The sequence below is a fragment of the Priapulus caudatus genome, unplaced genomic scaffold, assembly GCF_000485595.1.
Source record: "Priapulus caudatus unplaced genomic scaffold, Priapulus_caudatus-5.0.1 Scaffold688, whole genome shotgun sequence".
NCBI classification, from domain to species: Eukaryota; Metazoa; Priapulida; class Priapulimorpha; order Priapulimorphida; family Priapulidae; genus Priapulus; species Priapulus caudatus.
The window spans coordinates 156,374-168,746 of NW_014577749.1; the positions used below are offsets into that span (position 1 = coordinate 156,374).

Consider the following 12,373-nt stretch of genomic DNA (forward strand, 5'->3'; position numbering starts at 1 on the left):
AGAGAGAGAGAACAACCGCATTAGTGAACAATGTTAATGAAATAAATAATATGTAAATAATATAATAATAAATAATAAATGAAATAACGTACACAGCAAGTCAGCTTTGCGACAAAAAAAAAACTTATGCCGTATAAGCGGTCATTTTATCATTTTAACTGCTCAACACTATTGCCTATTGCATTTATCAGATTTTTTCTTCATGAAACAGACTGTCTTCAGTACATGTACTTGTATTTGAATTACACGCTTGCAATAAAGATTTAATAATAATAATAATAATAATACACAGATTCCCCCTTTTCGCTCACTATGAACAATAGCAAGAACAATGGAGAACAACGAGGGAACAACAAGAGAACAACAGAGAGAACAACGTACTCGTGGGATACTGGAGGTGACCGTTCTGCTCTTGGGTGACAATGACTTGTCGGTTGGTTCCGTCCATGCTGGCCATCTCCACACGTGGCGAGGGATCGCCGATGTCTGTCCAATACAGCTTCCTGCAAGCAAACAACAACAACAACAACAATGATGAGATGCCAAACTATAACAACAACAACAACAACAACAACGATGATGATGAGATGTTAAACTATAACAATGACAACAATAACAGCAACAACAACAACAACAACAACAACAACAACAACAACAATGACAATGAGATACCAAACTACAGCAACAACAATGATGAGATGTCAAACTATAACAACAACAACAACAACGATGACGATGAGATGTCAAACTATAACAACAACAGCAGCAACAATAACAACGAGATGCCAACTATAACAACAACAACAACAACAACAACAACAACAACAACGAGATACCAAACTATAACAACAACAACAACAACAACAACAACAACAACAACAACAACAACAACAACAATGACAATAACGATGAGATACCAAACGATAACAACAACAGCAGCAGCAGCAACAGCAGCAGCAGCAGCAACAGCAACAGCAACAGCAACAGCAACAGCAACAACAACAACAACAACAACAACAACAACAACAACAACTACAGCAACAACAACAACAGCAACAACAACAACAGCAACAACAACAACAGCGATGAGATCGCTGACGACGATACTGATTACAAGTTCAGTAAAAATATAGTATAGCACATGTAATGTATATGATATTATATCAACGATTGTGTACAATATACATTGTGGATCGCCAACCTACCCTTCTATGGGATGCACAGCAAGTGAGTTCGGCTGGCTGAGGTTGCTCTTGACGATCACCATCCGATACTCTCCGTCCAGCGTGCTGACGCTGATCCGCTGCTTCCGGTTGTCATAGGAACCGAAAAACATGTTGCGGGATATCCAGTCGATGGCAAACGCGAATGGGTTCGGGATGCCTGGAAAGGACAGATGGGAAGATGAAAGCACACACGCACATACAGAAATCTGCACAAACACACATACGCACGCACTCACACATGCACGCACGAACGCACGCACGCACGCACGCACGCACACACGCACGCACTCACACACGCACGCACGAACGCACGCACGCACGCACGCACGCACACACGCACACACACACATTCCCCCACACACTACCAGGAGCTGCTCCAGCAAACACACATACCAGTATCAACTAGCACCTGCTACTCTCCCACCAGACACACACATTCCCCCACACACACTACCAGCAGCCGCTCCATGGCACATCCATGTACCCGTATAGATACTATAGGTATAGATCTACACCTACTACCAGCAGTTACCACGGCAACTAACGACGCAGACGTACCCGTATCCACGAGCACCTGCTGCCCGATGCCGTTCATGTGGATGCGGCTGATCTTGCTAAACTACCAGCAGTTACCGCAGCAACCAACAACACATGTACCTGTATCTACACCTACTACCAACAGTTACCGCGGCAACTAACGACGCAGACGTACCCGTATCCACGAGCACCTGCTGCTCGGTGCCATTCATGTGGATGCGGCTGATCTTGCCAAACTACCAGCCGTTACCACGGCAACCACGACCCACGTACCCGTGCGACCACGACATACACACATTCCCCCGCACACTACCTACTGTTACCGCGGCAACCGCGACGCAGACGTACCCGTATCCACGAGCACATGCTGCTCGGTGCCGTTCGTGTGGATGCGACTGATCTTGCTCGACGTGACGTCGGTCCAGTAGAGCTGCTCATCGCGCGTGTCATAGTCTACCGACGACACGTTGTCGACGGCCGTTATAGAGGGCATCACCGTGTAGTAGGGTGGACGTAGACTGATGCCCAGGATCTCCTTCTGCTGACTGTACAGCAGAAACTCCTTCAAAGCTGCAAGGTAGACAGATAGATGAAGTGTAATGTACTATGTAATATATTACATATACTATAATATTTATCATAAATACATGTGGTGATAATAATAATAATAATAATAATAATAATAATAATAATAATGATAATAAAAATCACAATAATAATAAGAAGAAAAATCAGAAGAAGAAGCAGAAAAATCAGAAGAAGAAAAACCAGAGGAAGAAGAGGAAGAGGAAGAGGACGAGGACGAGGAGGAGGAAGAAGAAGAAGATAAAGGATCGCGTACCTCTGTAGTGGTAGTCACACATATAGCCATCGTAGCCATGCTTACTTATGATATAAGTTTCTACTACTAATTATTCTCCTTCGAATAAAACTCTAATAACTTCTTCTAACAACTACAAGCGTCAAACCCATGCTGCAATGCTACGCCGGTGCTTACGCTTGCATGTCCTGCCATCGTCGGTCATCATGTACTGGTAATAATATATAACAATATATATAATACATATCGTAGCGGTGCTTACGCTTGCAGGCTCTGCCATCGTCGGTCATCATGTACAGGTAATAATATATAACAATATACATAATACATATCGTAACGGTGCTTACGCTTGCAGGCCCTGCCATCGTCGGTCATCGTGTACAGGTAATAATATATAACAATATATATAATACATATCGTAGCGGTGCTTACGCTTGCAGGCCTTGCCGTCCTCAGTCATCGTGAAGAGGTAAGCGCAGCGGCAGCCCGACGTCTTGTTGAAGCTGATGAGGCAGAGCTGTGAGCAGCCGCCGTTGTCCACCGCACACGGATTCTTCGCTGCAACGAGAAAGTTACGCGGATGGGGGTTACGCGTGGGGATTGCCACGGCGCGCGTGAACTCTCTAGCTAGTAGTAGTAGTAGTGGTGGTGGTATCGTATGGTGTCGACATCACATTTCCACAGCCCCACGGGCAATCGAGTTGCAAAAGAGTCTGCAACATTAATATACGGTGACACGACCTGAATGTGACGAATCTTTTTTGCTATCTCTAACTGAAAAGATCCTTGCGTTAGAATCATGGCTTACGGATACTCCACGGGTCCAATCATCACAAATTATAAAGATTTTCATAGTAATTCTGCCCAGAGGAGTTTTCTCACAGGGGTCATATGTGCGGGGGATTGTTACGGCACGCAGTAACTCTCAGTTAGATAGAAGGATGAGATAGAATCCCTGTCTACGAATACTCCACGGGTCTAACACTCACACAAATTACGAAGAATTAGATTGTAATTCTGAACTGCACACAGCAGTTTCTCGACTGCAAGGGCTCATTCGAAATTTGAGCACAACTGGCGAATAAAATCCGTATTCTAATTGGTCAGCTAATGAGTAAAAAAGAACACAAATCTGACTGGTCAGAAAACTACTTTAAATTCGCACTGCATCGAATTTGGAATTTTTGTATGACCCTACTGGGCCTTCCTACTGGAGTACCATGTATTACTTACTACACATTACACGTATTGATAGCACACAACTATTTACCATATGGTTGTCGGGATGGGTGATAGATGTGTATATCGAACGGCTGCGTTATCGTATGCGTAACCTCGCTGACGTTGCGACCATGCCACTTGTCCGCCTGCAAAAAAGAGCATGAAAGAATTTTTTAAGTAAAATGAAATAAATAAAAAGTATTATCATAATAACAGGATTTTTACTATGTAATCATGTTACATGGCAGAAAAGGATCTTGTGAGTAAGCCTACAAACTTGTTCGCCTACAAAGCGAGAATGAAGTATATCATTTACAATATAATACAATAAAATAATATAAGGATTTTTGAGATTAAAATACCATCACACAGCATAAAAGGATCCTGCGAATAAGCCATTAGCGCCCACATTTCATTAGTTGAAGTGTAGACAGTATATGGGACTTGTGGTATAGTGTTTATGCACTATAAAGCATTAACCTCATAAACGTTCTGTATTGTTCCTGGATAGAACAATCATCATCCATTATCCTGTTTCAACAATTAGTTAACAATCTACTGTCACAGCTACCAACAGCCAGGATCCCACTCGCTGAACTATCCCAACAGAGGGCGCTACAGAGCCCAGACGATCGCGCAACGATCTACACTCACGCTTATAAGCAGGTTCACGCGCCAGTCCGTCCAGTATAACATAATAAAATAAAATAAATAAATTAAATATATTAAATGCTGTTCGACAGTAGTGTCAATCAGCTGCCGACCTAGCCCAGCAGGTGGCGCTACTGATCGCGCGTATCGACACTCACGCTAATGAGCAGGTTGACTCGCCAGTCCGTCCAGTAGACCTTGCTCTCGAACAGCGTGATGGCGAACGGGTGAGCGAGGTATTCGTGGTCGCGTAGCACGATGCGGTGGTCGCTGCCGTCGTACAGAGACGTGTGGATCGAGTCAGATCTGATACGAGAAAACATGGTTCATACAGGAGGACTGAAATTTTATCCAAGGACTTTTCAAGGACTTTTCAAGGACATTTTATCGGAAATTCAATGAAAGGTTCAGGACAGTTTAGTCAACATTTTATCGGAATGCATCAGAGAGACAAAAGTCATAACCGGAATTAATTATGATATCCCCATTCTTAATGCCTGCATGGTCCACCTCTAAAATCTTAAGCTATGGATCAGCATTCATTAACCTTCCAGAACACTTCACTTCTACAACATAACCTTATTTTACTGTGACTTGATTCTTTATACTTACTGTAATTGTGATCGATCATTTAACATGGTCTCATGTGGCTTAGCTTGTTTAAGGTTCATTTAAACGCATATATTATTGAGGTTTTGCACATTATTGAGTGACAAAATTTCTTTGATTACAAGGCAGATTCTTTCAAAAAATTCGAAGGACATTTTCATAAAATCAAAGGGGACATTTTTCATGAAATCAAGGACATTTCTGATTAATTCGAAAACTTTTTGCATAAATTCAAAGCACTTTTAAGCCAAAATTCAATCATACTAAACTTTCGAAGTCCTCGCCCTCAAAATTCAAGACTTTTCAAGGACTGTGCGAACCATGGAAGAAGTGTCTTGTACCTGCTGACCCCCGCGCCGATGATAGAAAAAACACTTTTTTATTATATTTATATGTTTATTTATAGAGTCAGACCTGATGAGAAAGAAGTCTTGACCTAGCGAAACTTAACCACATCAGATCTCAGCCACCTTATGAAGTTTCCACTACCATCTACCCAAAGTTCAATTCAGCCTGAGTGATCATGAAGCTTGCTTTTTTCTTTTTTTTGTTGTGGGTGGTTGGTCTGTTTTTGTTGTTTTTGGTGGTGCGTTAGAACTTGCGGTTCTTATTCCAGTAGAGGCGGATTGGCTATGTAGTCTAGGGTGAGACCGTTGGGCCAGCCGGCGCCCGCGTTCAGCGACTTAATTTTTCTTAATATTTGTTTAAAATCAAACTCATCGGTATTATATAGTTAAATTTTAAATTCACGACGCGTAACGAGAGCGTTCACTGATTACCTTGCGTCTATCCCAGTAGAGGGCGGTTTGGCTATGTAGTCTAGGGTGAGACGTTGGGCCAGCCGCTGGGTCACCCGCGTTCGAGCGATGCTCTGTAGTTCTGAGTCATTGTACGACGGCGCCGTTACCTCTCACCTTACTCATCGAACACGACTCAATGCGAGGCAGGTTGCTGTCCCAGTCCGTCCAGAATAACTTCCTGAATAAAATACACACAATATACTCAGACTTTTTATACATATTATAGATACGTGTGAATGAGTGTATGTATAGACTCAATGCGAGGCAGGTTGCTGTTCCCAAGTCCGTCCAGAATAACTTCTTGCTTAATAGATAATATACACACAGATCACAATATATAAAGACTATCGGTACTTCTCGTGAATGAGCTGTTCATGTACGTAGACTCGAGTCGAGCTGAGGTTTCTGGTGCTTGTCCTCAATCTAGTCCTACTCAGAAGTTTAACTTCCTCGGTGACTACAGGATGACACAGACACGTTTATTGAAAACAGTGCTGTGTATTCGCGCGTGCTCTTTGCTTTTCCGTGCGTGAATCAACGTTAATTCGGAAGCCATTTTACAGGTACGCATCTGACGAGTTATGCTTCTGGAATTGTAAAGTCTATACTCCCCATTTTAGCGATGTTTTTCCCAACTTTGATATCATTTGAGTAATACGATTAATGTATTTGATATGATATGATGTTATAAGTCCTAACCCTATACACCGTGAAGAACCCTATACCTACAGGATGACATTTAAAACCACAAACTAATTATTTATCACCAAATTATGTATATATGTTATTATGACCATTAATTGATCTCTATTAAAGTTTGGTGGTAAACACTCCAAGGATACACGCCATTAGTTAACATACATGGGCGGCTTATGCGTGCACAGCTTTAGCCTTGTTGTGTTATAATTTCACCCCTGTTATTGTATTATGTATAGTACGTACAGCACATACATCGCTACTTACCTTTTAGTATATGAGATTCGCATTATTATATTCACATCATTACATCCAAACAAATATGCTCATGTGCTTATTATGCCCTTACACATGTGAATATACCTTCATGGATCATCACCTAATGTTACTGTATAAATTATGGTATGTTATATACTGTTATTATATTGTTCACTTTATTATGCAAGGGCTCCTCTCGCTACTCTTCACTCGCCAAATTCGCGTGTGTAAGGCGCGAACAGAATTGATCTTGGCATGATTTGAAAGCTCTTTACTTTGTGCTTGAGAAAACTAGTGACGAATCGTAATTTTCCCGTAATAAGACAAGACCCAGCACAAGCACTCCATCCATTGATCGGTCGATAACCAGACACACGCCTTTCTTTGTGTGGGTTGCCGGCATCACTCCATGTGTTATTCCCAGTATATGCTAGCTTTTTCTCGGATTCCGGTGAAGTTTTGCTGTGTCGCTCTCCTTCATATCCATGCCGCTGCCCACCCCCTTACATATACAGCAATAACCAACGCCCACAGCCGGACTGTAACAATCAGTGCATTCGCCGCCCCCCGCCCCGTACTTCCCAATCACATGCGCCCCAGCCTTAGCGCATAGGCACGTGTTAGCAACGCCTCCCCGTGCATCGTTAGCCACGGCCGCTCGTGGCGCGGTTGTACTTACAGGGGGCTTTTGTTTCGCGCTGTCGTTCTTGTCGCCGCCGCCCTCGTTGTTCGGGCGGTCGCGCGGCTGCTTTGTTTCTTCTTTTTTTTCTTCTTGGCCTGCTTGTGTTGAATGCGTTGAGAGGTAGCATGCGGGGGGGGGGGGAGCGCACGAGAATTGGGGCCGTATGCGTGAGTCTCCGAAAATGCGCAGCGGAGATAGTCACGGTCTTGCTCTCAATCTCTAAGGATGCTCAATATAAGGTGTTAAAAGTTTTCCCGGCTTTTCCCCTTCTCTTCCCTTCCCTCCCTCTGCACAACCTATGCAGTTCCTAATAGCACATTCCCACCCAAGGCTTTTTCCCACCCCATTCTTTTTCCCTCGGTCGGAGACTCCTCACCTGAACCCCTTGGCCTACCTTCTTAGCTCCCGCCGCGTCTGGTGCCCTGCACTATGGTGCACCATTCCTCATCGTCATCCCCTCACCCCTTGCACGTGCCCCTCTTTGATATCCGCTTCAGCTTTGTCCTGGCGTTTTCCGCCCAAACTGGGGGAACTTACGCCCGCTGTCTAATATTTCCTTTCAAAGATAACCTTTTGGTGTGGTTAGAGAAATGGCCTGTCTCCACACAGCGGCCACTGCACTGTGCAATCGGCGTCTGGCAAAGTTCAATAATTAGTTTTAATTTGACGCGCGCGCGCAGTGGTGTGGTGTTTGCCCGATCGTTGTTTTTCCATAGTCTTCCGTGTAAGTCGCTGTTTCGGCGCTCCCGCGCTTGGCTTTGCTTTTTGCTCCCCCTCTCCTCGTTTTTTGCCAAAAGTTGCCCTTCTTTGCTCTCCCGCCTCCCCCCTTCTCTCTTCCTTCTGTCTTTCCTCGTGCTGTCCCCCCTCCCTGTACTGCTCCGTCGTGGCACCACTTCCTTCTCGACTGTACTCCTTCAACTTACTGTCTCACACTTCACTGATTTATCTATTTCCTACCTGACGCACGCCTCTCACGTTTTCTCCGGTGCTCTATATTTATTGCTCTGATTATACCAATGTGCTATTTTTCGGTATCCTCCTTCCCCTCCTCTCTCACTTATGCATCCCGATATTCTCTACTCCAACCTCTTCACGGTAGAGTATATGTCATTGCTGTGAAATAATTTCTGTGTAATACTATTTCAGTTACCTTACTGTAAATAACTATAGTGTGTGTGCCCATCTTTATAGTAATTTCTATCTGTACTGCACCGTGCTGCGTACGTACGTGCGTACGTGCTGCGTGCTCAGTCGGTATTGTGCGTTCAGGTACTGGTAAAAATTAGATGTCTGTGGCTCACTCCACAAACCAGTGATTCCGTGGGCGAGAGGGGTTTTATGCAGACATAATTTGGTTATTAACAGGCTCTGAGAACATAACCTCGTAAATCAACGCAGAAGTGTTTTGCGGTGGACATTTAACCAGTCCAAGAATTGAAGAGGCTCCAGAAGGAGAGATGTTGAGTTGAATAAGTGCTTACTGTCCAGTGGTGTCCAAAAAAACCGAATAGTTGATGGATGAATTTACTCCGAGCAAAACACAGTAAAGAGTAAAAAATTCAGACAAACTTGAATGTCTCTGCTCAGTCAGCACATCCATCGTGGGTGGGGAATTCATGTCAGTGTTAATGTGTGTCTCAGTCATGAGGACAGCGTGTGATCGGAATATAGTCCGTGTGTGCTTTGCATTAAATAATGGTAGTTTGTTCCCTTCGAATGCAATTATAATATAGTTTGTGAAGAACAATGGGAAAGAGAAAGAGAAAAGATGTATTTGATGCGCGTTTTGGTGTCAGTAAGAGATGGTATCTACAGATGTGTCTAATAGGAAATCCAATATTGGTTTAGAGTGACAATTATTCTGTGCATTGTCTGCTACAGCTGGGGAAAAATCCTAAGTCTAGGCCCTAGATAGCGGTATATAGGTTATTATATGTAAGTCAGACTGTATCATATGTTACTATCCATACCTACGGACACACCATCAACAATTATTAGTAGATACAAATGATTTTAATTTCTTTATTATAGATTTTTAGGGATGAATATGAATTTCCAGTATATGTTTTGGTATACATAAAGCCAACTTTGTTTTAATGTCATTTACCTCATAGTTAGGATGATGCCATAGTCAATGGATATATCTCCACATGTAGCACATTTGGTGATTTATTCGGCTCATTCTAGTGTAGCTTCGGTTTTATGGGATATTGATAGTGTCAGAGCGCCGGTTTGACATTTTATGTTATAGTAAAGGCCGCATATAATAATAAACAAATGAATAAAATATAATCAATAATAAGTAATAATAATATATATTATATTTCTAGTATATACTATCATAATATATTTCGCGGCTCACCCTGTGTCCGTGCTGTGTGCGGACCTGGCAAGTCTGGTCGTCGCATTGGGGCCCTGGTTCATCCCCTTCCGGCCTATCCAGCGCCCTCGTCCGGTACAGGGCGGTCGACTATTGCGCGCGCACCCTCTAGTTCTGTTCCGTGACTGGGGCTAGGCTCTCCATCCCAGTAGATGTCTTTCCTATCCAGTCGACGGCGAGCCCCTCCTGCCTCGCCACACCCGGCGTCAGACGATTTCGTCTTATGTCGCCGTCGCAGGGCGCGTAACACGAGTGGGGACGAGGGGGCCGGGTTGCAGGGATTCCTGGCTAACGCTTCCATTAGAGTGTCGTTCCCAACTTTGTTACCCAGATTGATCTATATGATAATAAGTTAATGATTGATTAATAAATCCTAACCCTTAAATCCTAACCTAATATGATATTAAAGCCACAAACTAATATATGGACCATGACGTACTCATCAACTATATTATATATTATAATGTGTATTGGATCCGATGAATGACATTAAAGTTGGCGGAAACACTCTCAATTGCAGTATCCCGAGGATTGCTCCTCCACACAGTGCGGAAAGATACTTGCCAAAGGCATAAAAAAACGGGACTTGATGCTTCCTCAAGACACCATGCCAAGACTTGTACTCTAGTACCGTTCTATGCTAGTAATCATAACTGTCCGGACTTGAAGATGCTTGTCTTAATCGCCTACGTCAAAGCCGCAAAGTCTATGTTCAGTGATATTACAATAATAGACTTATCTCAGTCAAGAATAAATAATTAGTTAACGTTTCTAAGTCGATTCTATGCCAAGGTACATGTAACATACTTAAACACTTAAACTAATATTAGTTATGTCCTACATGTTCATGCCACCCACCACCTTCCACAACTTAACCCGTTAGACATATCTGGGCCTGTAGAGCTTCATCTAAGAAGATACTCCCCAAACACTACTATTATATGAGATAACTTTTAACGATACCTCAAACACTAATACTTTGTTGACCCCAAGCCACATATTAGTAATACTTATGAATACTCCCAAAACACGCGGTACTAAGAACTTAACTTATACCTCCTTAAGACCACTTACACCATACTGCTACTCTTCCTGTGCTCTGTATACAGTACAAGACTTCCACATTCAATACTATACACTACCGATAACCGTATGTGTACGATCTAGCTTCGCTCGTGCACAGTTACCAAGACTTACACATTCAACTATTACCCTCTTACGCAGACTAACCTGCTAGAACCTATCTTGGCTCTGCTGCGACATGGCGTAGCAAAGAGGCGTGGGTGCCAGCATCACAACACCAACCACTAGCAGCTTAACTTACCCATGTGAGTGTGTGTGCTCTTGCGTCACAGCTACAAACAGCTCCACACGTCAGAGCTATGCCATACTACTTTTAACTTACCCGTCTGACGCCTTATCTTTGGCTCTCTGCTTACAGCTACGGAAGACTGCGGCATGGCATTCCACCATACCACCTACAGTAACATGAGCCGTTGACTCTTATTTCTGGCCTGGTACAGGCTACACACTTCCCACACTTTCAACCAGGACCTGACCTACAGAACTTACCGGGGAGCTGTTTCTTTCGAGTTTTCTGTCGGCTCTGTACACCGAGCAGAGAACATGCCACATTGCATAGCTATACCTCACTACAGAATCTCGGTACAGGTTTAACTCGTATCTTTTGGCCTCTGGACGGCTTACAAGACTTCCAGCAGTCAACTCATTACACGTACGGGAAACATTAACCGTTGTTGCTTCTAGTCGTGTGGCGGGAGCAAGCTACAGATCGTTCCAGCAAAACCAGACCGGCGACAGGAACAGTACCCGCGGACTCTAGCGGGGGCCGCGGGTACATGCGAGCAAAGACGGGCCACAGGAATGCTCAGCTGGAGCCACACCCCAGTGTTAAACGATCACCCGGACATGCGAGCGGGCTGCGGGTGACAGGCGTTACAAGACTGCCCACATGGGCAACCAGACCACTTGACGTAACGATGACGCTGGTGTGGGACGTTTGAGCGTGGGCGCGGACAGCCTTGAGGCAGAGACGTGGCCAGCATGCACACCCAGCATAGGCCAAGACAGGAACCGGCGGAGACGGGCGGAGGCTTATGTGCGGTGCTAGCTGGGCGCTGGTACAGGCACGAAGCTCCACGATGCAACGAGACGCACGACAGGTACGACAGGGAGGAGCTGGCAGTGCGGGGGGCGTCGGGACGGGCGGAACAGCAAGGACTCGGCATCAGGCACACGCAGACCACCTACAGTAACAGACCCGTGTCGGAGCCTTATGGCTGCGGACAGCTTGACCAAGACTGCCCACCAAGCACCGCAAGCCCACGACCAAAACAGACCGGACTTCGATTGCGGCGCGGACAGCGACGAAGACTGTCCACAGTTTCGAGATCCAGAGCCGAACAGTAACATGAACCTGGATCGTTGCTAGTCGGGGCGAGGCAGCTATACACGACTGACCAGCACGGCAAC

The 12,373-nt window shown here is 44.4% G+C and overlaps 1 protein-coding gene across 1 annotated transcript in view; it reads right to left on the reverse strand.

The window, feature by feature from the left end:
- Positions 1-11,340, reverse strand: part of LOC106812801 (prolow-density lipoprotein receptor-related protein 1-like) — a 59,463-nt gene extending 48,123 nt beyond the window's left edge. The window contains exons 1-8 of the mRNA XM_014816776.1: positions 11,286-11,340; positions 5,844-5,943; positions 4,614-4,761; positions 3,854-3,950; positions 3,016-3,141; positions 2,112-2,333; positions 1,206-1,383; positions 382-503 (exon numbers count right to left, since the gene is read on the reverse strand). Of these exons, the coding sequence (XP_014672262.1) occupies positions 382-503; positions 1,206-1,383; positions 2,112-2,333; positions 3,016-3,141; positions 3,854-3,950; positions 4,614-4,761; positions 5,844-5,943; positions 11,286-11,340 (1,048 nt within the window). The remainder of the gene's footprint in view (positions 1-381; positions 504-1,205; positions 1,384-2,111; positions 2,334-3,015; positions 3,142-3,853; positions 3,951-4,613; positions 4,762-5,843; positions 5,944-11,285) is intronic.
- Between the last annotated feature and the right edge of the window lie 1,033 nt (positions 11,341-12,373).